The 27,073-nt window shown below is 44.2% G+C and overlaps 1 protein-coding gene across 5 annotated transcripts in view; it reads right to left on the reverse strand.

The window, feature by feature from the left end:
• The window catches only part of FGF1 (fibroblast growth factor 1), a 68,528-nt gene that overhangs the window by 8,007 nt on the left and 33,448 nt on the right, over positions 1-27,073 (reverse strand). For 2 of the 5 annotated variants that reach the window (XM_073355703.1, XM_073355700.1), the window contains one exon: positions 11,159-11,360. In XM_073355703.1, the coding sequence (XP_073211804.1) occupies positions 11,159-11,327 (169 nt within the window). In that variant the 5' untranslated portion in view covers positions 11,328-11,360. Of the gene's footprint in view, positions 1-11,158; positions 11,361-18,607; positions 18,818-23,566; positions 23,666-27,073 lie in introns of all 5 variants that reach the window. The other 3 variants (XM_073355701.1, XM_073355706.1, XM_073355702.1) reach the window with 3 other exon arrangements.

The raw sequence follows: 27,073 nt of genomic DNA on the forward strand, positions 1-27,073 counted from the left end.
TTTATGAAAGTTTGGTTGAAATTTGTTTGTCTGGTTCCAGGTGTTTCCCACCCTTCCCAGCCCTGCATGTCTAACTTTAACATGGGTTCAGCTGGGTGAACTGGCTTGGGTCTGCAGTCTTCACTTGAAGATACAAGTGTTCAGAAATGACTGGCTGAGTCCCAAAATAAACCAGCGCTTGAGGCGTGATTGCTTGTAGATCATAAGCTTGTATTGCTACACACATGTGCCTATGAAGACTTGTGAGGTCAATTTATTTGGCCACTGGGCCCAGAACCTCTCTGTCTTTGTTGGCTTAGATCAGACACTTAATATTAAAGGAATGTATAGCAGTTTATAGGCTTAAAAATGTATATTCCTAGTCCCCCCCTTGGCAAAGGGCGTGACTTGATGTTTGCTGTGAGACTCAAACCTTGCTGTGTGTGTAATTGTGCACAGGGGGCCGCAATGCCACCCAGAGGTAATCCCAGCTATAGTATCTCAGTGCCAAAATGACAGAGAAGTCTGTTTCAGTGCAGGCAGCACTTTCAGCTCTTCGACTTGTGCATATTGTGAGCATGAACCTGCCTTCCAAAGAATCCCCCATGTTTGTTTTCCCACCTCCTCTTCTGAGCGGGGTTTGAGAAAGGTTACATGCCCAGTTTATTCTAGGTTAGAGACTTCCCGTCCCTTGCTATGTTTACTCAAAGTGAGGTCATCCTCGTTCAATCTGCTGTGAGGCTGTTTGCGCGTGTGTGTGTGTGAATGGCATTTATAATTAAAACTCTGCCCCAAACTGGCTTTCACGGAAAAAATAAAGCGCTAAGTTTTTATTTCAAGTGCTTTTCTTAGAATTTGTAAAGACCATCTGGCTTCTCCCAACACCACCCGTTAGCCAGATACGGCTGCAGTGTGTAGTCCAGCTATATTCCGGTAAATATTCAGTAGCAGAGTTTACACATGCAACAGAAAAGTTTCCTGCTTTGAAATCAGTGCATTGAGACAGTGTGGTCTGATGAAGAAAAGCATAGCATAACAATTCATAAACCCTGGACCACCTTAAGACAGAGGCTTGCTGTACTCATTCTTTTTCCCATCCCTGCCTCCATCTCCCCATCCAGTTCCTGTCTGGCATTTATTTAAAAAAACCCTCCCAAGCATTTTGAAAGCATAATAACCGGAATAGCTTAGAACTTCCAAACAGATTCCTTGGAATGTAAGTCCACCTCTTTTCCCTGGCACGGCTATTTTCTATAGTATGTCAGAATGCTCTTTAACAGAACCAGTCATTCTGTAGAGCTCCAGATTAGCTCAACAGTGAGCTGTTAAGGGCTACGGGCTGAGGAATCCCCTGGAGTTTTGGGACCAAATCCTCCACTACCCCCTCCCTCCTGATCTGGCTGCTTTGCACTGCTCAGTCCATGAAAAGCAGCCAGAAAGCTCTCTTAAGGTAGCAACTGGGGATTATTCTGTTGTAAGAGAACCTCAGGTGGCATAAAGCTGCATAACCAGCTCTACACCATCTACTCACTCTTCCTGGCAGAGGAGGCATGTCAGGATTGCTTTGCACCCCAACAATCTCCAGCTGGTGGTGTGGTCCCAAAAGACTTGCTATTGCCAGTGGAACCTGGAGCAGACTTTAGGTCCCCAGTCTGAGGAAGCAATAAGGTAGCTGAAAGGAGGGAGGTGGTTCTTCTTGGGTCCTGGATCAAGCACAGCTTTGTCAGATCCACAGATCTGGCCTTGGGGTCTTGTTCATCCAGAACAGTCTGGGTTCCTTATAGATGCAAGGGAAAATGCTTTGAGGGATCCCCATTGACTAATATGGTCAGCTACTGAAGAAGCCAAACATCCATCCCTTCTAGCCAGAGAAGCATAGAATTTGTTTTTTCATATAACGCTTGGTATCCCGGAGCACTTTACAAAGCAATAATAACAGTAGTATGTGGTTTGAACCTGGAAGAAGTGAAACATGAGAATTTAAAGCATGAACAATAATGCCTTACAGCTGTACAAAAGTTTTTATCCTGAAGAACTTCAAAATGCACTTCAAAAATATTTAGACCTCTGAAACGCAGCCACGCCTGGGGTGAAAGGTAGCAGCAACCAGTGCTAGTAGTCTGGAGAGAGAATATTCCTAGCCAAGAGTGCTGGGAAGCTCCTATTCTCACTTACTAATCTTTGTGTGAGACCATTAGTTCCTTACACAGAGTAGGCAGCACTTTGGGTTTGTTTTGGGTTTTTTTTAAAGGTCTCTTGTCCGAGACCAACACACTGTAAAGTGCATAAAGAACAGGAGGACTTGTGGCACCTTAGAGACTAACCAATTTATTTGAGCATAAGCTTTCCTGAGCTACAGCCTACTTCATCAGATGCATAGAATGGAACATATAGTAAGAAGAGAGATATACATACAGAGAACATGAAAAGGTGGAAGTTGCCATACCAACTCTAAGAGGCTAATTAATTAAGTTGAGCTATTATCAGCAGGAGGGAAAAAAAACTTTTGTAGCGATAATCAAGATGGCCCATTTCAGAAAGTTGACAAGAAGGGGTGAGGATACTTAACATGGGGAAATAGATTCAATTTGTGTAATGACCCAGCCACTCCCAGTCTCTACTCAAGCCCAAGTTAATGGTATCTAGTTTGTAAATTAATTCCAGTTCAGCAGTTGGAATCTGTTTTTGAAGCTTTTCTGTTGCAAAATTGCCACCTTTAAGTCTATTACTGAGCCCTGGTCTACCCTACAAGTTTAGGTCGAATTTAGCAGCGTTAGATCAATTTAACCCTGCACCCGTCCACACAACGAAGCCATTTTTGTCGACTTAAAGGGCTCTTAAAATCGATTTCTGTACTCCTCCCCGACGAAGGGATTAGTGCTGAAATCGACATTGTCGGGTCGAATTTGGGGTAGTGTGGACGCAATTTGATGGTATTGGCCTACGGGGAGCTATCCCAGAGTGCTCCATTGTGACCGCTCTGGACTGCACTTTCAACTCAGATGCACTGGCCAGGTACACAGGAAAAGCACCGGGAACTTTTGAATTTCATTTCCTGTTTGGCCAGCATAAGGAGCTCATCAGCCCAGGTGACCATGAAGAGCTCATCAGCACAGGTGACCATGCAGTCCCAGAATTGCAAAAGAGCTCCAGCATGGACCAAACGGGAGGTACTGGATCTGATCGCTGTATGGGGAGACGAATCCATGGTATCAGAACTCCGTTCCAAGAGACAAAATGCCAATATATTTGAAAAAATCTCCAAGGGCATGATGGACAGAGGCTATAACAGGGACCCACAGCAGTTCCGTGTGAAAATTAAAGAGCTCAGGCAAGCCTACCAAAAAAACTAAAGAGGCAAACGGCCACTCCGGTTCAGAGCCCCAGACATGCCACTTCTATGATGAGCTGCATGCCATTGTAGGGGGTGCAGCCACCACTACCCCACCCCTGTCTGTGGCCACCTGCAAGGGGGGAGTCTCCCACAACAGGGATGAGGATTTTGGGGATGAGGAAGATCATGAGGAGGAGGAGGAGGAGGATAGCGCACAACAGGCAAGCGGAGAAACCATTCTCCCCAACAGCCAGGAACTGTTTATCACCCTGGAGCAAATACCAGAGAGGTTGAAGTGTTCTCCGGCTGGTTTTTGAATGTTATGATTCCCGATGTCAGATTTGTGTCCATTTATTCTTTTGCATAGAGACTGTCCGGTTTGGCCAATGTACCTGGCAGAGGGGCATTGTTGGCACATGATGGCATATATCACATTGGTGGATGTGCAGGTGAACGAGCCTCTGATAGTGTGGCTGATGTTATTAGGCCCTGTGATGGTGTCCCCTGAATAGATATGTGGGCACAGTTGGCAACGGGCTTTGTTGCAGGGATAGGCTCCTGGGTTAGTGGTTCTGTTGTGTGGTATGTGGTTGCTGGTGAGTATTTCATAGAATCATAGAATATCAGGGTTGGAAGGGACCCCAGAAGGTCATCTAGTCCAACCCCCTGCTCAAAGCAGGACCAATTCCCAGTTAAATCATCCCAGCCAGGGCTTTGTCAAGCCTGACCTTAAAAACCTCTAAGGAAGGAGATTCTACCACCTCCCTAGGTAACGCATTCCAGTGTTCACCACCCTCTTAGTGAAAAAGTTTTTCCTAATATCCAATCTAAACCTCCCCCACTGCAACTTGAGACCATTACTCCTCGTTCTGTCATCTGCTACCATTGAGAACAGTCTAGAGCCATCCTCTTTGGAACCCCCTTTCAGGTAGTTGAAAGCAGCTATCAAATCCCCCCTCATTCTTCTCTTCTGCAGGCTAAACAATCCCAGCTCCCTCAGCCTTTCCTCATAACTCATGTGTTCCAGTCCCCTAATCATTTTTGTTGCCCTTCGCTGGACTCTCTCCAATTTATCCACATCCTTCTTGAAGTGTGGGGCCCAAAACTGGACACAGTACTCCAGATGAGGCCTCACCAATGTCGAATAGAGGGGAACGATCACGTCCCTCGATCTGCTCGCTATGCCCCTACTTATACATCCCAAAATGCCATTGGCCTTCTTGGCAACAAGGGCACACTGCTGACTCATATCCAGCTTCTTGTCCACTGTCACCCCTAGGTCCTTTTCCGCAGAACTGCTGCCTAGCCATTCGGTCCCTAGTCTGTAGCTGTGCATTGGGTTCTTCCGTCCTAAGTGCAGGACCCTGCACTTATCCTTATTGAACCTCATCAGATTCCTTTTGGCCCAATCTTCCAATTGGTCTAGGTCCTTCTGTATCCTATCCCTCCCCTCCAGCGTATCTACCACTCCTCCCAGTTTAGTATCATCTGTAAATTTGCTGACAGTGCAATCCACACCATCCTCCAGATCATTTATGAAGATATTGAATAAAACCGGCCCCAGGACCGACCCTTGGGGCACTCCACTTGATACTGGCTGCCAACTAGACATGGAGCCATTGATCACTACCCGTTGAGCCCGACAATCTAGCCAGCTTTCTACCCACCTTATAGTGCATTCATCCAGCCCATACTTCCTTAACTTGCTGACAAGAATACTATGGGAGACCGTGTCAAAAGCTTTGCTAAAGTCAAGAAACAATACATCCACTGCTTTCCCTTCATCCACAGAACCAGTAATCTCATCGTAAAAGGCGATTAGATTAGTCAGGCATGACCTTCCCTTGGTGAATCCATGCTGGCTGTTCCTGATCACTTTCCTCTCATGCAAGTGCTTCAGGATTGATTCTTTGAGGACCTGCTCCATGATTTTTCCAGGGACTGAGGTGAGGCTGACTGGCCTGTAGTTCCCAGGATCTTCCTTCTTCCCTTTTTTAAAGATTGGCACTACATTAGCCTTTTTCCAGTCATCCGGGACTTCCCCGGTTCGCCACGAGTTTTCAAAGATAATGGCCAGTGGCTCTGCAATCACAGCTGCCAATTCCTTCAGCACTCTCGGATGCAACTCGTCCGGCCCCATGGACTTGTGCACGTCCAGCTTTTCTAAATAGTCCCTAACCGCCTCTATCTCCACAGAGGGCTGGCCATCTCTTCCGCATTTTGTGATGCCCAGCGCAGCAGTCTGGGAGCTGACCTTGTTAGTGAAAACAGAGGCAAAAAAGCATTGAGTACATTAGCTTTTTCCACATCCTCTGTCACTAGGTTGCCTCCCTCATTCAGTAAGGGGCCCACACATTCCTTGGCTTTCTTCTTGTTGCCAACATACCTGAAGAAACCCTTCTTGTTACTCTTGACATCTCTGGCTAGCTGCAGCTCCAGGTGCGATTTGGCCCTCCTGATAACATTCCTACATGCCCGAGCAATATTTTTATACTCTTCCCTGGTCATATGTCCAACCTTCCACTTCTTGTAAGCTTCTTTTTTATGTTTAAGATCCGCTAGGATTTCACCATTAAGCCAAGCTGGTCGCCTGCCATATTTACTATTCTTTCGACTCATCGGGATGGTTTGTCCCTGTAACCTCAACAGGGATTCCTTGAAATACAGCCAGCTCTCCTGGACTCCTTTCCCCTTCAAGTTAGTCCCCCAGGGGATCCTGGCCATCCGTTCCCTGAGGGAGTCGAAGTCTGCTTTCCTGAAGTCCAGGGTCCGTATCCTGCTGCTTACCTTTCTTCCCTGCGTCAGGATCCTGAACTCAACCAACTCATGGTCACTGCCTCCCAGATTCCCATCCACTTTTGCTTCCCCCACTAAATCTACCCGGTTTGTGAGCAGCAGGTCAAGAAAAGCTCCCCCCTAGTTGGCTCCTCTAGCACTTGCGCCAGGAAATTGTCCCCTACGCTTTCCAAAAACTTCCTGGATTGTCTATGCACCGCTGTATTGCTCTCCCAGCAGATATCAGGAAAATTAAAGTCACCCATGAGAATCAGGGCATGCGATCTAGTAGCTTCCGTGAGCTGCCGGAAGAAAGCCTCATCCACCTCATCCCCCTGGTCCGGTGGTCTATAGCAGACTCCCACCACTACATCACTCTTGTTGCACACACTTCTAAACTTAATCCAGAGACACTCAGGTTTTTCTGCAGTTTCCTACCGGAGCTCTGAGCAGTCATACTGCTCCCTTACATACAGTGCTACTCCCCCACCTTTTCTGCCCTGCCTGTCCTTCCTGTACAGTTTATAACCATCCATGACAGTACTCCAGTCATGTGAGTTATGCCACCAAGTCTCTGTTATTCCGATCACGTCATAGTTCCTTGACATCACCAGGACCTCCAGTTCTCCCTGCTTGTTTCCAAGGCTTTGTGCATTTGTATATAAGCACTTGAGATAACCTGTTGATCGCCCCTCATTGCCAGTATGAGGCAGGAGCCCTCCCCTCACAGACATTCCTGCCTGTGCTTCCTCCCGGTATCCCGCTTTCCCACTTACCTCAGGGCTTTGGTCTCCTTCCCCCGGTGAACCTAGTTTAAAGCCCTCCTCACTAGGTTAGCCAGCCTGCTGGCAAAGATGCTCTTCCCTCTCTTTGTAAGATGGAGCCCGTCTCTGCCCAGCACTCCTCCTTCATGGAACACCATCCCATGGTCAAAGAAACCAAAGCCTTCTCTCCGACACCACCTGCGTAGCCATTCGTTGACTTCCACGATTCGACGCTCCCTACGTAGGCCCTTTCCTTCCACGGGGAGGATGGACGAGAACACCACTTGTGCCTCCAACTCCTTTATCCTTCTTCCTAGAGCCACATAGTCCGCAGTGATCCGCTCAAGGTCATTCTTGGCAGTATCATTGGTGCCCACGTGGAGAAGCAGGAAGGGGTAGCGATCCGAGGGCTTGATGAGTCTCGGCAGTCTCTCCGTCACATCGCGAATCTTAGCCCCCGGCAAGCAGCAGACTTCTTGGTTTTCCCGGTCAGGGCGGCAGATAGATGACTCAGTCCCCCGGAGGAGAGAGTCCCCGACCACCACCACCCGCCTTCTTCTCTTGGGAGTGGTGGTCGTGGAACCCCCAACCTCAGGACAGCGCATCTCATGCCTTCCAACCAGCGGAGTCTCCTTCTGCTTTCTCGCCCCACCTTTTGCTTCAGGTTGGGGGGCTGTCTGTAAGTGAGGACTGGTCTGTCTCCCAAGATTTGTGAGAGTGATGGGTCATCCTTCAGGATAGGTTGTAGATCCTTGATGATGCGTTGGAGAGGTTTTAGTTGGGGGCTGAAGGTGATGGCTAGTGGCATTCTATTATTTTCTTTGTTGGGCCTGTCCTGTAGTAGGTGACTTCTGGGTACTCTTCTGGCTCTGTCAATCTGTTTTTTCACTTCAGCAGGTGGTTTTAAGAATGCTTGATAGAGATCTTGTCTCTGTCTGAGGGATTGGAGCAAATGTGGTTGTAACTTAGAGCTTGGCTGTAGACAATGGATCGTGTGGTGTGTCCTGGATAGAAGCTGGAGGCATGTAGGTAAGTATAGCTGTCAGTAGGTTTCCAGTATAGGGTGGTGTTTATGTGACCATCGCTTATTAGCACAGTAGTGTCCAGGAAATGGACCTCTTGTGTGGATTGATCCAGGCTGAGGTTGATGGTGGGATGGAAATTGTTGAAATCATGGTGGAATTCCTCAAGGGCTTCTTTTCCATGGTCCAGATGATGAAGATGTCATCAGTATAACGCAGGTAGAGTAGAGGCATTAGGGGACGAGAGCTGAGGAAGCGTTGTTCTAAGTCAGCCATAAAAATGTTGGCATACTGTGGGGCCATGTGGGTACCCATAGCAGTGCCGCTGACTTGAAGGTATACATTGTCCCCAAACGTGAAATAGTTATGGGTGAGGACAAAGTCACAAAATTCAGCCACCAGGTTTGCCGTGACATTATCGGGGATAGTGTTCTTGACGGCTTGTAGTCCATCTTTTTGTGGAATGTTGGTGTAGAGGGCTTCTACATCCATAGTGGCCAGGATGGTGTTTTCTGGAAGATCGCCAATGGATTGTAGTTTCCTCAGGAAGTCAGTGGCGTCTCGAAGATAGCTGGGAGTGCTGGCAGCGTAGAGCCTGAGGAGAGAGTCCACATAGCCAGACAGTCCTGTTGTTAGGGTGCCAATGCCTGAGATGATAGGGCATCCAGGATTTCCAGGTTTATGGATCTTAGGTAGCAAATAGAATACCCCTGGTCAGGGCTCTAGGCATGTCAGTGTGGAGACTCAGGAGTTGAGCACTTGCAATGGGAAGAGGTTGGGAAAGAGAAACTTATGTGGCAAGATGTGTGGAAACTAGAGGAGTCACACGGCATACATGCTGTATGTGATTCATAAAGAAAATAGTAATTTTACACAGGCTTGGAAGTGTCCAAACATCCATAGCCAAGGCATATGTAAGCCCAGAACTATCTGCCAGTGTGAAGGAAATCAGATCAGTGTCAAGAATGCATCAAAAGCCCCTGTTTAACTCTTGCTAGGTGTGACTGAACATTCACAGCAGTTGTAATCTTTGCATGGCTGGGTGCACTGTTAAAAATAGTTCTGTGATTCTTTCCCCAGTAAAGAAATGAGGGCAAAAAAACTGCAATATGTCATTCTTTTTTAACAGGTTTCAGAGTAACAGCCGTGTTAGTCTGTATTCGCAAAAAGAAAAGGAGGACTTGTGGCACCTTAGAGACTAACCAATTTATTAGAGCATAAGCTTTCGTGAGCTACAGCTCACTTCATCAGATGCATAAAGTGGAAAATACAGTGAGGAGATTTATATACACACAGAACATGAAAAAAAACACATTGTAAGGAGAGTGATCACTTAAGATGAGCTATTACCAGCAGGAGAGTGGGGTAGGGGGAGAGAAAACCTTTTTTAAAAGAATTGTGGGCAAAAAAAAGTCTGCTTTAAATAATCATAAAAAAGCATCCAGAAAAAAGTTTCTGTAATAATCATTTATTGTGCTTTCATGCTAAAGGATCCCAAACCAATTCACAAACGTCAACTCCTATTCAATCTATAGCCAGGGGTTTCTTCATCCACAACTGAAATGCATCTGCCACTGGGGTGAAATGCACCAGCTGTATGACAGTGCCCAGCAATGCTATGTAGTAGTTAAGCCTGGAAGTGAAGAATAGTTCTGCATCTAGTTGAAACAGCAGGGGAACTTGGATAAGCAGACCATAATTAGCCAAATACGGGTACTCGTGCTAATGTGTCATGGGATCTTTCAAAACCTGGATGAGTGCCCACTTCTAGCAGCACCACATCCCCTAGTACCATGCTGTGATGTTGCTTCATTACAGACTGGAGCTGGCCTGATGAGAAACTGTATTCGAACAAACTGAAACTTTGGCAAAGTTCAGCTCTGAATAGTGCAGCTCAAGCCCACCTCTAGTAGTGACTCGGGGGAAGGAGGATTCTTGCTGAATCAACTCTAGGACAGAGCTATTTGTGAGCAAACTAAAAGAACGTGTCAGCTCACTGGGATGTCCTTCTAGAGTAGGTTCAAATGTATGAAAATGCTCCTTATGTCTGAAGATGCATTTTTACATTGGAATATGGAAATTGTAAGATGAACGGTGACTTCTGTGTGAGAAGTTTATCTCTGCTCTGGCTGGCTTGGCCCAGAACAGGTCCCCTTCTGACTCATCTGCTGGAGATGTCTGTGGACTGCAGTAATTCTGAGTCCTGTCTTGACCCTAATAATATGCCAGTTATGGTGGGGGAGAGAGAGAATCCAGCCTCAGATGGGGACTCCGATAACTAGAGCCCTGCGTGGATATGAAATTTGGACCCACATCCATCTGCAAACATGGTCTGTGGATATCCACATCCATGGATATCCGCAGATTTCCAGGCCTCTACTGATAACTGGTTAAGTCTCTCTTCTAATATTTGTTACACCAGTTGGTAGTCACAACAGTACTGTGTGTCCTTTATGCTACAGGGGCACGAATAAGCACATAAAACACATAACCAACTCAGCATAGAATTAACCATCCTTGTTTTGAGAAAATAAGTGCAATATGAATGCATTTTAAAAATGATAAATCACAAAATAACTTTTTCTGAGCCGAGTCTTTCCACTGTTAAGTCCCTCAGGAATGTACTGCACTTTGCTATGTAAGGGAAAAGAAAAGTTAACCAATGGCAAATCCTGTGCAAAGCATTCAGATAGAACACATGACACACTCTTAGGAATCTGGGCCTTAACACTTATTCCAGAGCATGACTTAAGCTGCAAAAAAGGCACAGCTGTAACATCATAACAACCCTACTACCAAGCTGAATCTTCTACACTGAGGTAAATGCAGATACCATGTTTGACGGCTGAGTTTGCAATGTAGTATGTGGACATCCTCCTAAACCCCTTTCTTCTAGTGCCAACTAACTGTGTAAACTGGTAACTGTGCTTCAGTTAGAATTTCAGTCTCTCCTGCTGTGGTCAGTCTTTCTGGTTTATTTTTTTAATGACTAATTTCATATTTAATATTTTGACAAATGTGAGGTACTGTACATCCTGAATCTCTGTAGAGTGTACACATAGTAGGCCTTGTTTCACATGCTGAACCTCTGGATGGTTTGTTGCCATGGTAGGTGAGAGAACCTGGCATAAAGCATAAATACTCTACCTATCCCTTCTTGGCTGGAAAAGCAGCTGATGTGTAATGCCAACCTCCCAGAGAAAAAGGGGCAGTAAGGTAAAGGCAGCACTAGTCATATAAGCCAAGGAAGAGCTGTGTCCTGAACACATTTCTGATTTGCTTACTGTGCTGGTCGCTTCGGTCCCTTGTCCCATCTACTTTGCCATCTGGAAGTATCCTCAAGAAGTGGCCTCCGTTGCTGCAGTACAGGAGTTTGGGCTTCTTGTAGTTCCCCACTGGAAGATTGAATTTTTCGGTCAGGGCGGTGAACGTTGTTATTTCGCCTTCGGCCATCTCTGCGCCTCTCCCTGTGGCACGTCTTCAAGACTGTAAGAAATTCAACAGGCTTATAGCAGTAATGGCAGTGAAGTGTGCAGCACACTTCTTGTACCCACACTTTTAAAGGGGCAGGGAAGGACCCTAGACACACCTAGAGGAGTCACTGACAATTGTTTTACCACGGCCTCTGCAGGTGATTCGCACAATGGATGAGGCAGTGACATACTACAAAAGGTGGGGCTCCTTTAAATGTTGATAGTCCCAAAGTGGGAGGGGGCTTTTGGTTCCTGTTGGCTGTAGCCAGAATCATAGAGACTCGTTTCTTTTTACATTTATCTGTCCTCTCTCTTGACATGTGAACTAAAACTAAATGCTCAAAAAACCATGCAGTGTCTGACTGAAACCCACATGAGGTGGGAAGCTCAGAGTTAACGACTCTCACTTTGCCCCTAAGCTATTCTGACCAGATTTTGCAACACAGATTTTGTACTTCGTAATACGTACTACTTCGTACCACTGCAATAACACAGCACACGGTGGGTTAACAGAAGAGGAATTGGGTACCTCAGGGGATCGCAAATGGGCGTTGAAGCCTTTCCACTTCTTGGGCACCAGTTTGGAGATAGCTCAGGTCGGCAGGGCCAGAAGGTATACCTGCTTGGTGATCCATAGTATCTAATATGAGGTGGTTGGGTCAGTCTAGTGTTCACTGGCCAAGTGACTTCATCAGATTATCGTAGCAGTAGGCACCCTTGGTATCAAGGCTCAGCAAAAATGTTGAAGACTGAGGGCCAAGTCGTCAACTGGTATAAATAGATGCAGCTTTACCGCAACTCAGGATCTGGCACTCATTGGGTCTGGAGAGAAAGAACTACCCTCTAATCTGTAATGGTGGCTTTTCCCAGTGGGGATGAGGGGTCCTGGAAGGCCCATGCAGAGCACTTGCCCTGCCATTCCCAACGCCTACCTGTTCCATGGATAGAGGACTTTGGTCGTCAAGGCTGACAATCTGGCACCTTTTCATAAGAAGTTCTGAATAAAAATGTCTGGGATTTCATGTGTTCAAGGATTACACTCTGTAATCCACGTCCAAAGAAACACTTGTGGAAAAGGGCTTTGAGAAATACAATCGTGCTACATTCAAACATCAGTGTCTCACATTCTTTTTGTTCTTAAAGGTACCTAGCAGGATGCACTGACCCCCATTTTAGACAAATTTAATGTTCAAAAACAAAGGCATTTGAACCACACAAGAATCAGATACCACAACACTTTTTACAATGGAGATGCTGACAACACCCATAATTCTGCAAGCCAGGGCTTTAGATTAGCTGAATTTATAGTAAAAAGAAAAGGAGGACTTGTGGCACCTTAGAGACTAACAAATTTATTTGCGCATAAGCTTTCATGAGCTACAGCTCACTTCATCCAATGTGAATAACCAATAAATTTGTTAGTCTCTAAGGTGCCACAAGTACTCCTTTTCTTTTTGCGAATACAGACTAACACGGCTGCTACTCTGAAATCTGAATTTATAGTGAGGCACAGGCTCATCTGGCTCTAATTTTCCCAGTATTAAATTCTTCCAGAGCAAACAGCAAACTCAGTGGCAGCTTGATTTGCAGACACAAATATATTAGCATTAGTGATGGGCCAACTTCAAAAGGTTCTCTGGATTGATTTGGATAAGAACCCAATAGTTTACATGCTATTCCAAGGTTATCCCTACTTATCTGAAGTTTTCTGATCTAGAAAATGATTGTAAAATCTCGGGCAACCTGTGTCTTACATACCATGTTCTATATATTAATTGCTTACAGACAAGTGAATTGATAGACACAAAGAAGACAGAGCGCACTGTAATTCAAACATACATATAATGTAGAGCGTTTATTTGTATTGTTTTCCCATAACTATATTATAAACTTCATCTGTTTAGCTTTGATTCTGATGCTAATGCATTACAGAGATAGAGCTATGCTGTACCTAGTAGTGTGCATGCTACTGTCTCATGGCACTTACAGCCTGACCTGAGAGAAGCTAAGCACCTAGAACGCCCCCTAAATTAGAAATAAATTGCAAGTGCAAATCTGAGTACTTGACTTCTGAATGCCTGCCTGCAGGTTGCAAGTACTCAAATCTGCAGATGCAACTGAATTACATCGCATTTACAAAAGGGAGACTGCTACCTCAGAAAAAATATTTTTGGTTTCCCAAAACCAAAAAGTTGGAGTGGGGGAGGTTGTTTTTGTAGAAAAACATGACATATTGTCCAAAAAGGACATTTCCTGTGGAAATTTCTGTTTGGATGAAAAGCCTTGTTATTTAATTGAAAAAATGTCTTGAACAAAACATTTCAACCAGCTCGGGTAGACACACTAATGTCAGGCCTTTTTTCATTTTCTTTCTTTCTTAAATGTGGCCTTTTGCGGTCTTTGTTAGGGAAAAATGTTTTCCCAGGAGAGGAAAACACTGGAAGAAAAAAGAGGACAAGACTGATAAGTTCTGTGTTCGCCAAGCCTGAAATTCTTTCTGGCGATCATCAGTTCACAACATTGTCTCTCCCTTCATGAAATTTTGCTCCGGTACTAAATCACTAGTACTCAAAAAAAACCTGAATGTTACACAAAGCCTCAGCAGCATATTATTTTAAACCTTTCCCTGTTCCTTCAGGATAGATTTGAACTTGTTTTATAAGTTACATTCTCTGGAACAAAGCCTGGGAAGCATTCCTTTATCAGACAAAAATTTCCAAAACCACATTGGAGGCTGTTTGGTTCTCCCTAATTTTGAAACCACTCATAGGTCCAGTTCTGCCATTGTTTCTTTAATGAATGAGTGCAACTGCATACTTGGAAATGGCATATTTGGACTTCTAGTGTTTTGGAAGCAGGACTTCACAGGTTCCAGTTTCAGCAGAGATGATTCCTGGTTCACATTTTTTGTAACAGTCGTGCTGTATGAATGCATGGTGGCATTCTTTGAAGTGCAATCATTCTTTCTGGAATTTGCCACTTTGAAGATGATATATCTGTAACATGGGATAGCACTGGATGCTTGTCCAGCCCCATGCATTGGCTTCATTAAAGAAGCATTAAGACAGTTAAGGACAAGCCCAGCTTTTCTTGGTATTGCTCTGAGGCTAAGTCTCTGGTATCTAAGAGCCTAAGAACATCTAAGGCCAGACTGGGTCAGACCAATGGTCCTTCTAGCCCAGTATCTTGTCTTCCAACAGTGATTAGACCAGAGCTGTAGGGGCAGTGTCACAGAACAGGGCATTTTGTAGAGATCCTCCCCCATCTTCATCTCTCGGCTTCTAGCCATCAGAGGTTTAGGGTTACCCCGAGGATGGGGTTGCATCCCTTACCATCCCATTGTATGAAAAAGTACATCCTCTACTTTGTATTAAACCTGCTGCTTATTAATTTTATTGGGTGATCCCTGGTTTTTGTAATCTGGGAAAGGGTAAATAACACTTTTTCCCCAAACCATTCATGATTTTAAAGACACCTATCATACCCCTTCCCCGCCCTGTAGTCTCTTTTCTAAGATGAACAGCCCTAATTTCCATGCGTGGAAGCCATTCTATACCCTTGATCATCTTTGTTGCCATTCTCTGAACCTTTTCCAGTTCCACTATAACATTTAAGTTTTTATTAACACAATAGTCATGCAGCATAAATTAGAGACTTCCCACACTGTCTGCTCCCAAACCTCAACTTTCTACAGAGCGATCACCCTCACTCTATTGATAAAACTAAAGTATTTCAGCCTGTAGTACCAGCTTCCTCTGAGGCTTTCTCTGAACAAAATCAGTCATTCCAAATTATATACAGGGCTTTAGTGCTGTCTGCTATTTTTTTCACTGGGAATGAATCTAAGACCTGTAAATCATTTCACTTATTAGAACTGAAGCTGGTCTTGAACCCTTGTTCCAGGGTAAAAGGAACTTTAGGAGTTTGCAAAGTTTACGACAGATTGCTAGAAATGAGAAACGAACATCCCAAGGCCAGAGTTTCAAAACAGGATCCCAGAAAACTGTTGCAGTAGCCAAAATAAGTGAGTCACAGACTACTTTGTTTCCCTTATGTACTTGATTGTCTGGAGATCCAAGTGCATCTATGGATAGCTTTAACAGAGCGGCTGCCTTGAATTGTTTCTTTAATTTCACGTTATTCCTTTAAGGATTTACTCTATTTTTAGAACATGCTCTTGCTTGCCAGCTGCCTTTGACTCCACAAGAAAAGTTGAATGAATACTATTTTCCACTCTCATTGTCTCTCCTTTCTAGCCACTAATGCTGTTCTCATACTTTTATGACCATGTAGTTGGTATTCTACACACAGTACCACTCATGGCCCTACTATTATAAGTTTGGCAAGAATATGTTAAGTTTTATGGGAATGAAAGAGTGAGAGTGGACTCAAACCAAAGACAACATAAAAGGCCTTATTTTGCTGGGTAAAGGCCTAACCTCTTAATGATTAAATCACTTGGAGTGGAATAGAAAACTGTATCCAAGATGCTAAGCTGAGAGACATATCTCTCCTGCAGTTACTTGGTGCCCCACAGGGAGAATGAAATAGTCCAAAAGGAAAAGATTCTATAAGGAGGAGGAGGCACACAATTGCTGACAAATCTACACCAGGAGTTGGATTAGGGCAGTAATTCTGAATCTGAATATTTAGGCATTTCTAATTAATTTGGGCTAGTGTCTAGATGCCAGAGACCTACTATTTGTAGTTATCCTCTCTTCCCTCTCTAGATTTGATTTCCCTTCTTGTTTTTTGTGGACTCCATGTGCTACAATTAAGTGAAAGTAAGTAACTTACTTATGGATGTGGTGGATTCTCCTTCTCTTGAAGCCCATAAATGAAGATTGGATGTCTGTCTAAAAAATATGCTCTAGCTCAATGAGAATTCTTGAGGCAGAAATCAGTTGGTGACATTCCCATGGCCTATGTTGATCACAAGGTCAGACAAGATTATCATCACAGTCCTTTCCAGCCTTAAAATCCCTGAGTCTGTGAATTCATATGAAGAAGTCAGTGGCTAGCTTGATATCCTGGGTATCATGTAGAGTGGTTTAGAAGATGAGTGTGTAAAAACCTTCATGGTTGAAAGCGAACTGCATAGCTCTATCTGGTTGGTCTTGGCCATCCAACGGTGTGACGTTCAAATACCATCATAAAGTGAATTAACTTAACCATCAGTAGAGCAGAATCTTATCTATACCCCCTTACTTCCCCACTGAAATCTGAGACGCTTGATTTATGAGACCGTTGGACATCTGGTTTCTTCTGCATTTCACTAGTCTCTGTTTACAACTACAATGCAAATCCGCAGAGCTGAAGATGGGATGTGGTTGCTCTGCAATCTCATTGTGCACAAGAAGCCCAGTGCCCTCTGTTTTTTGGCATGTCACCAGCAAAGAAATGGGATTTTAGCACCATTACAGCCCTTGTTTGGGGATTGCAAAGGAAGACACTAAAACTTTAAGAATTAGAAGTTACCTTTTGGTGGGGAGGAGAGATGCTTTTAAAGGAAGGTTGAACCTGTGGTTTGTGAATGTCAACTGTAATCATGCCCTTTTAAAATTTTAGCACATAGAGCTTAATAGCATGCAGGCCGCTTTAGGTAATGAGTACAGATGGGGCTGGGATCCAAACACCCAAGAACTTTTCAAAAGTTTGGATTTCATTCCAAACTTTGCCACCAGCCATTCCCTCTGCAGTGGACCAAGCCAGCAGTTTTGATGTGATCCCTTCAAAGTTGGAGCTGAATCTTACAGCTCAGGTCAATCTCTAGTAATACGTAACCTATTAATCCTTTGGATTAGTTCAAAAATAACAGACAGAATGTAGGGTTTATGGAAAATGAGTGATGTCCTTTCTTTACTTTTCCCACCTTCATATGCATTTCCTATTTCAAAATTAGTACAGAATTCACTGGACAAAAAGTACTGCTTTCTTTGCTCTTTACAAAGATAGCGTTGGAGAAGTGACTAGAGGAATTGTAGGGGTCAGGGGATTGCTAAAGGGATAAAAGATCCTTTTACCTCTAGATTGCTCGGTCAAATCCAGACTAGACCAGTTGTGGCTTAAATTGGTCTAGCGGATAGACTGCTGGGCTGGGATATGGGAGACCTGGGTTCTATTTCCTGCTCTGCCATTGGCCTGCTGTGTGACAGTGGACAAGTCACTTTGCCACACAGTGAACCAGTTCCTTAGTCACAGATGACTCTGGCAACTGCCGCTCAGTAGATTAGCTCTTCTGTACAGAAGAGCCAACCAGAACTGAAGCTTTCTAGAATGATTGGCCTGTGGTTCCTACATTGAGTCGCTCTTCCTCAGGCCCTCTGTTGACGCTGAAGAGCTACAATCTCAAAGTGAGCCTACGTTTTTAATTTTCTTAAATAGAAACACTGGGTTACATGCAAAAAACCATGTCCCATTGACCATGTCTTAAAGACAGATTTGGGTTTGAATTAAATGCACTAAAACAGTACTTGGCTAGAGATATTGTCCTTTATAAAGGGAATAAAAAATGTTCTGGAGAGTCTAAAATAAGTAGATCTACAATGTAAGTTTGGAAGCATCAGTGAAAAAAAGTGTAATTGATAATCACTTGTCATTGAAGTGATTGTCATGCAGAACTAGAAGAATCTTAACCTGATAGGAGCCACATTCTGGGCTTGTCTACACTTACATTTTATAGCGCTCTAACTTTCTGGCTCAGGATTGCGAAAAATCACCCCCCTGAGAGCAGCAAGTCTGAGCGCTTTAAAGCGCTAGTGTAGACAGGCTCCAAGCGCTGGGAATCGTGCTCCCAGCTCTCGGAGCTATTTCCCTCGTGGCGGTGGATTACCAGCAGCTCTGGGAGAGCTCTTGCCCAGTGCTCTTGCGTGACCACACTCACACTTCAAAGCGCTGCCACAGGAGAGCTCCCGCAGCAGCGCTTTGAAGTTTCTAGTGTAGACGTAGCCTCTGTTACAGCAGTGTAAATTTGGAATAAATGGGAACAGAAATAGGCCATTAGTCTTCAGTACCTATAGAATGCTAGTAACCCATGAAAAGCATAATTTTACCAAGTTTTTAAAGAAATGGGCATACCTTTCGCATCACAGGTCAGTGACTACTTATCAACTCAGTAACCTGCTAAAACTTATTCTAGCTATGTGATGTGTATGCAATATTGTGTAATAATATTGAGGCCTATTCCTTTGTAAATATTGCATGCAACTAATCTCTCACTATATACAATTGTATGTTCTGTTTTTTGGTAAACAGACTTACTATAGAATTATGTTTTAAAAATCTATTCGCTCCACGCGTTGCAGTGCTCACAGAAAATGTTGCATAAAAAAATCAGAGAAGAATCCAGTAACTTTGTTCTCATAAATATGTGTACCATCTTCACTGTGTCACTGTCTGTGAAATTGGAGTTTGCACCTGTATTTTAGATTTGCTTGAAGAGAAGGATTGGTTTTATTCATAATTTTGGTCCTGTTGGGAAACAAATGTTGGTAGTATGAGGGTCACTAGATGGCGATGTTACCAATAGTAAAAAGAACAGGAGGACTTGTGGCACCTTAGAGACTAACCAATTTATTTGAGCATAAGCTGTAGCTCACGAAAGCTTATGCTCAAATAAATTGGTTAGTCTCTAAGGTGCCACAAGTCCTCCTGTTCTTTTTGCGAATACAGACTAACACGGCTGCTACTCTGTTACCAATAGTCTAACCTTCTGTTTAACAACTGAATGTATAGTCAGTCAGATCATGAGGGATGCTGTGTTGCCAGTTGTGAAACAGTTCTGTTTAGAAGCTGCTGTGTACAGTAGTAAAGTTTGTTCCCTGATGGTGCAGAGCTACTGATTATAGGATCCATTCACACATGAAAACAAAACCATCGCCTGTTGTCAGAAACATTACAACCCCCTCATAGAAATAAATTCTCGTTAGCTGAAGGCAACCTGACTCCTGCTGTGGCAGAAGGGATGCTGCCTGATTTCCTGACCTGCTGAAATGCAGCATTAGAGTTAATACTCGACATGCTGCACTGCGATCCAATAATGGGCCAAGAGAGCCTCTTTGTTTTCTGACCAGTCTCTTTATAAGCACTTGAAATTCCTGTTGGCATTAATTAGACTTGTGTGCATAGGGCAAGGAGAGCAGCCTCCTAAATCTTCTGTTCATAGCAGCAGCCTGTAAATAAAAATTGCATTGTCCCCAGTGAAAAAGAGGTCATCTAAAATCAGCCTTTGTTTTTTAGGACACTTCTCTGTGGAAGACTAACAATAACATGATCAGGGGCCTAGTCCAAAGCTCATTGAAGTCAATGGAAAGACTCTTATTGATTTCAATGGACTTTGAATCAGACCCTGAGAGAATTGCTACTCTTCTTATTAAAACAAATAAGTTGCAGAATATTTACAGCGATGTGCTGAAGCCCCTTTGGCATTACTATGCTGTCTAGCATAATCAAATCATACCTCTACCTAAGTACTTCTACCCCCTTCCCACTTTTCACTCCATGCAGAAGGATTAACCAGGAACTTCCTAGGATGTTTATCTATCACTCGAGAATGGGAAGCAGTTACGACAAGTAAAATATTTTAAAAGCATTTAGGACTCTGGCTCCAGTCCATCCATTGTCTGTCCTGATAGATTCCTGAAATGCTGTTTGCTTACTAATGTGGAATTGAATGTCACCTCTGCAATGAGGAATTGGTCATGGTGAGAAAAAAGATCCAAGGAGTCGAAGTATGCTGGAAAAAATTCCCCCCACTAATTAGAAATTTTCTGCATCACAAATTCTAGGAATCCTTTCCTTTGATTGTTTCTCACCTAGGAAAAATAATGACAATCTACGTAGAGGATGGACTAGATTTTACCAAGGAGTTTCCAAGTTCATTAGTTGCTTTATACTACTCCAATATTATGGGGCAGTCAACAGCCATTACCGTTATATTCTACCCATACATATGTCTCTTGCGTTCTTGCATGGAATTTTCTTTAATCAGAGCATTAAACATTCTGGGCCATATCTCACCTTTCGATGCACCTTTGCATTAAAAAGACACCCTCTGGCTGTCTTTTTAAGATGGAACATAATAAAACAATGCTGTACATTAGCAGGCTCAGAATTCATCTATCCCCACACTCTTGAGAATTCTTATTTTTTGAAAGATTGGAATTAAGAGTATGACCAGCCCTCTTGTTCACTGACAATGCCCAGCAACTTTTGAGTCAAAGATAACTAAAAATTGGAAGGTAGTAAAGCCTTCCTATATAGAAGCCTACTATAGAAACCAAAAAGCTGAGATCCTTATTCTTTTAAAACCAGATTTCTAGGTCTGCTGCATAGGCAGTGAGGCAATTCCCTCCCCCCACTGCTTATATTTTCTTTGAATAATTGTTTTTCCTTCATGTTTGCATGGGAAATATAAACCTGAACACGGGCAGGTTATCTTTCTGCCTCTCCTTGATGTGTTTGCTGTAACCCACATTACTAACAAAATTACTCAGTGTCTAAGGTAGCAGGAAGATGGGACCTTTAGTAAACAAACTAAATCTGTGTTTATTTAATTTAGCTTTTGTTTAGTTTGTTGCTACCTTGGTTTTGCTTGTCCTTTGAAAACTCTATAAAGCTGCCTGAAATGGTGACATCTGGTGGTAATTCTTATCATTGTCAGCTATTTCCTTCCTTGTCCGGAAGCATTAGTCAAGCTCTAATTATTCCTATTATTATTCACTAGATCCTTTCCCTAGAGTAAGTCCCTTTCTGCTGCTCAAAGGGGATTGACCTAAGGGAATTTCCCCAATGGTGTGGAGGCATTCCTGGGATGTGAGGGGGCAAAGCCAAATCAGGCTGTGTTCCAAGGGTACGTCTACACAGCAAGTGGCAGCCTGCAGCAGCGAGTCTCAGGGCCCCTGTCGACAGACTCGGGCTCACACTACGGTGCTAAAAATAGCTATGTAGACATTGTGGCTTGGACTGGAACTTGGGCTCTGGAGCCCATCCCCCACCCTGGGCTTCAGAGCCTGAGCTGCAGCCCAAGCCACAGAGTCTACAGAGCTATTTTTAGCATCATGGCATGAACGCAAGTCTGCTGCCTGAAGCCCTGAGACTCGCTGTCGCTCGGTGTGTAGCTATACCCCCAGTAGCCCTGGACCAGCAGAACAGTCCCTAGGGTACTGCTCCAACCAGTGTTAAGTCATCTTAACTTGTGCCAGGGGCTGGTTCTGCCCCCAGCTTGCTCCAGGATTGAGTGAGGCAGGAAGGTGGCTTTGAGCCTTCTTTGGAATATTTGAGGATTGAGCTCTTTATTATTACCTAAATATTTATCTTACTGTAGCATCCAGAGGTTCCAGCCCAAATTGGGGCTCCGTTTTGCTGGGTGGTGTGGATAAACAGAGACAGTCCCTGCCACCAAAAACTTAGGCCCACATTCTTTACTGGTGGTTAGGTGTTGCCCCACCCAGAACTGCAACATCTAAGTCTTACTGAAAGTCAATCGGTTAGTTGGGCCTGGTCTACATTAGAAACTTACATCTGTATAGCTATGTGTCTTAGGCTTTGTCTACCCTACGCACCTTTTAGCGACACCGCTGTGCTGCTACAGCCGTGCTGCTAAAAGGCGCGCAGTGTAGCTGCAGTTAGTCGACACAAAACTCCCACCCCCAACGAGCGGCAGCAGCTGTGTCATCAGCAGAGCGCTCCTGCTGACAAAGCACTGTTCACACCAGTGCTTTTTGTCAGTAAAACTTTTGTCATTCGGGGGGGGGGGTGGTTTTTTTACACCCCTGAACAACAAAAGTTTTGCCGATGAAGTTCCACTATAGACAAAGCCTTAGGGATGTGAATTGTTTTCACACCCTGAGAGACGTAGCTATACTGACCTAATTCCCAGTGTAGACAGCACTAGGTTGATGGAAGAATTCTTCCATTGACCTAGCTACTGCCTCTTGAGGAAGTGGATTACCTTTGCCAATGGGAACACTAGGCATTCCAATGCTGAACGTCTAAATACCTTTCGAAAATCTGGTCCTTCCAGTCTGAAATTATGGTCAGACTTTATATTACAGTTTTATTATTAAAAGGCTTATAAAGGGTTAATAAATGATTAATAGATGTTATGAGCATATTATAGACATGAGTAGCATGAGTTAGAGATCGTTAGAAGCACATCATCAGAAGGTGTTACAGATTGTTTACAACCCTGGTTTATAGTAATCTATTGACCTGTTGCAATCTAACAATCGATTAACCATTTAATAAAGCATGTAATAATCATTTATTAACCCTTTTTATCTTAATAAAAAGTGCAACTGAAATTATGTTAATTTTTGCAAGTAATCTCTGAGGTTATGCCTTCCCCCAAAACTCTGTAATCTTATTGAACATAATAATTCTAATGAGACCTTATTAGATTTAAGTGAAATGGGTAGGACTGTAATTGTGTCACTGAATTTATTTCTTGATTTCATGTAAACAGCAGCAATTATCTTCTCCATGAGGAGTGCCTTATGACAGAAGCCCAGATGTGTTAAAATAAAGACAGATAAAGAGCAAGGCCAAGGGATGGTAACCCACAATGGCCAAATACTGAAGGGGTTGAGCAGCCCAAAGTACATTTCTTGGCAAGCCCCCACCAAGCGCATGTACAATACATGTATAGCTCATAATCATGAAGGCTGAGTGGCTCAGCAGATGAGGTGGGACCCTACCAGACGTTAGGAACAGGATACTCAGCAGAGCAGGAAATCCAGAACTTATTTCAAGAATAGTTGTGAGGGCTAAGGCAACATCTTCAGTCCACACTTGCATTGTTGGAAAACATGTTCTAGTCTAGAGAGCCCCCCAAGAATGTTGCCATTCATTCCTTAACAGCTCCTAGTGCTACCTATAGGCCCTGCAGTCACAAGCCTGGATTCTATAAGATGCTGTTAGTGTACTGTGAAAATCTAAGACTTCTGCCAATGCTGCAGCCCCTTTATGCTACCCCAACACCACTTTTGCCCCTTTCCCCTCTTTTCTGCACCCAGCACAGCAAAGGAGAAACTGTGAATCTGGCCCTGAGTGTGCAAGTGTGGAATTGCAGGGGTTAAGGGTTAATCACCATTTCAGTGGAAAGGCCCATGGGAATGATGATGTATGAAGAGCTCCAGTAATTTAAAAACTGCATTTCAAAGGCATGTTTGCCTGCTTGGCCCCCTCTCGCCAGCCTCCCCACAACATACACACACTCACCCCTTGGCTGTGATTATTGATCTAAAGGCAATTCCAGCTCCAGAACTTTACTCCACTCTGGAAGGATGAACGTTGCCAGGGGGCCTTTTTCCATGTGGCCTGTTTGGGTTCAAACCAAAAAACAGACAGACACACATACAAGTAACTCTAGCTGCCTAAGCAAATCCCATTGTCTCATGTGAGGGCTTTAACTGCTGACTCCCAACACAAACCAGATTTCTGGGGCCTATTGTGTGGAAAGAATACACTGGACACAGCAGAGCATAAGCTCTGTTTTGCCAGTCAGGAACGTAGTGGAAGATACATTGAACCTACAGCCTTAAAGGGGACACCTCTATGCCTTGAGGTGTGGTTTCATTATTCCTCACAGTCCTTCCAAGGAGCACTTGGTGGCTGCTTCCCTGCCCCCCTTTCTCCAAGAAGAAAGAAAAAAGGAAGTTTTTTAAAAACAATAATTAATAGTATTTATTGAACAAAGAATAGTATGTCCTATTTGGCAAGATGCTGAGTGCCCCGAGATGTGCCTAGCACCTTGCAGAGAATGGCCCTTTTGTAGTAACTAAAGATTGGCCTGAACAATTGCATGGTCAGCAGAGTTGAGATCCAGGGTTCTGGCTTTGTATCTATCTATTAATGGAGGTGCCTGATTACCATATGGACTTCAGAGAGAATGGGGACTGTTAGTTGCCAGCTAGGGAGGCAGTGCCTTGGTTGCCCATGGAAATTATCTCCCGCAATCCTAAGGCAATTGGCCTTGGTTAATGCTACTGTCTCTGCTATTGTAACAGACAGAACTGAGTGCAAGTTGTGGATTCCTTCTCTTTGCAAACCACTATGTGGTTTACCCTTCCCTTTAGAAGAAAAGGAATACTGTATCATTCCATCACAGACCCTTTATCCCCAGTCCCTAGCACTAGCTGTGCATCAGGTTCCACATTGTGAACTACATAAAACAGTAATCTCCACTGTCCTTTCCTTTGAAACCAATTGATCCCGCCCAATACAGCCTGTAAGCAGAATGAAAGATATTTTCCTACATGGTGGCAAGCGAGTCAGTAAAGCCAGTGGAGACCCTGACTGAGGAGCAGTCTGCTAAAGTGTAATATCTCCTAACAAAGACAGTACCTTTCCCAGTTCTGTTTCTGGCACTACCTGTCTCCTCTGAACAGTTAGACAGGAGGGATTCCTTGTTAGTGTCTGAGGCTATTTGGGAATCAAGAGGAAAGCACATCACGCATGAATGCCTTGCTTCAGGGCCTTGTCAGCATGTCTGATGAGGTGATACCATACAAATTCCAGCCAGACTTCTCCATGGACAACTAAGAGCCCAATTGCTCTTTGTAGCAGTTGTGCCTGGAAATTACTAAAGGCCAATAGTTTGGGTTTACATTATCTTTAGGCTCCAGAAGAAAAATAACTTATGGTTTATTGAGCCGGGGGGAAATAGCGTTGGCTTACTCTGCCTGTTTTCTGAGTAATCGTGTATCCAGCTTTCTGCCTGAAACCCACATCAATTGATGCTCTAGCCTTTTGGTTTAAAATGGAAAGTGTCATTACTCATTATGGACAACAGAAAACTATAGGCAGGGACCTACCACAACAAAATGAGTCTTCCCCCTTCTGACATACCCCCAACCCACAGCCCTTAGGATCCCAAACAGCATTAAAAGGTTTGAGGTACCATCATCAGTCATCTTAAAATAGAGGTTTTTATTTCTGTTGTTTATAATAAGCCCTTTAAAGCTTAGAACTGAAATCTCTTTATTTCCTACTAGCATATGTTTTGTTATCGTGGGGTTGCTCATGAGTGCTGGGCTGTGTACAGTGAGTGGTTTGTTACTGCCCTTGAGTGGTGGGCCATATGTATCAGTTTGTTGTTGCAGAGTAGCTAATTGTGCTCTGGGCTCTGGACAGTTTTTGGTGTTATAGGGTATTGAACACTTAGCTCTTTTGCATCCAGTTTCACCATCTGTAAAACAGACATGATTCTGATCTCACAGGGCTTGGGAGGAAAAATAATGTTTTAGGGAGTTTTAAAGCTAAAAAATAACCTCTCTCTGTATAAACCCCGCTATATAAACAACCCCTTGGCCCACTCTTGCCTGACAAACACAGTAAGCCATGCTGATTGGGTACTCAGTGTGCATCCCTAATGCACGAGGCAGATCGAGGCAGATCGTTAAGATCATTATGTCCATGCAGCAGTATGGTCCCTTGGCCATATTGGCCAAACCCCTTGGCCCACTCTTGCCTGACAAACACAGTAAGCCATGCTGATTGGGTACTCAGTGTGCATCCCTAATGCACGAGGCAGATCGAGGCAGATCGTTAAGATCGTTATGTCCATGCAGCAGTATGGTCTAGTGCAGGGGTGGCCAAACTTACTGACCCTCCAAACCACAAACGATAATCTTCAGAAATTCGAGAGACAGGTGGGCCTGCTAGGGCTCAGGGCTTCAGCCCCGCTCCTGCTGAAGTCCGAAGACACCCCCTTCCCTGCAGGGCTGAAACCCTTTGCCCCACCACCCTGCTGCATGGCAGAAGCCCCGAGCTCCTCCTGCCCCAGTCTGGTAGGTAGAGAATTGGGGGGGGGGCCTCTGCAAGCCGTACTGTTAACTGTAAGTGTCACATGAGACTCACAAGCTGCAGTTTGGCCACCCCTGGTCTAGTGGCTAAAGCATGCAACTGGCAATCAGAAACCCTAGGTTCCAATCCCAGAGCCAACACTGATTTAATATATGACCTTCTTAAAAGCTGTTGTGCTCTGTGGGGTCATGGGATATTATTTCCCTAGACATGGGAAATGTGTCTCAATGTCGGCACTATGCGGTGCAGGAACAATGGTTATGGGCTCTAGAATGGCATTAATGAATTAATACAAGGAGAACTGTACAAGGACATAACCTTTATGAGGCAACCTCTGACTTGATGATACTGACTGACTCAAAGTATCCTCAGATGCCGAGCGCAATTAAGCCCCATCTTTAACAGCAGGCAAGGAAATGATTTTTGCTGATCCCTCTTGGGGTCACTCTATTTGCAAAGCACTTTGGGATCCTAGAAGCGGTGGCTCTATAGAGATGCAAAGGGCCGTTCTTCTTCCTGACTCCCTCATCCCCAGCAGGTCTCCAGGCAGGAAGGTTAAATGGGGCGAAACACACCATATTCTCAAAGGTCACCGTTTTCCCCCTTCTACTCCCACTCCAATTCCCTTGCAGGACGCAGGGCTAAATGTCAGACCACAAAAGCAATACAGCCCAGGTTTGTTTAGTGTCTCACTGCAGGTGTGGCTGCTCCCACGTATGTACTTGCACACCACTTAGCCACTTCCTTCTGCTTGGTCTTCCCAGAAACAGGCAAACAGGCACTCACAGCTCATCTCAAGGCAAGGAGGAGACTTTGAACAGTTGTATTTTAAGGTTCTGTTTATAGACACCTTTCTCCAGGGACTTTCTCTCCCTTTTCCTCTGTCTCGGTCCCTGTGTATTTGGTAATGAAGATATAAAT

Source organism: Lepidochelys kempii, chromosome 8, assembly GCF_965140285.1.
Source record: "Lepidochelys kempii isolate rLepKem1 chromosome 8, rLepKem1.hap1, whole genome shotgun sequence".
Taxonomy (NCBI): domain Eukaryota; kingdom Metazoa; phylum Chordata; order Testudines; family Cheloniidae; genus Lepidochelys; species Lepidochelys kempii.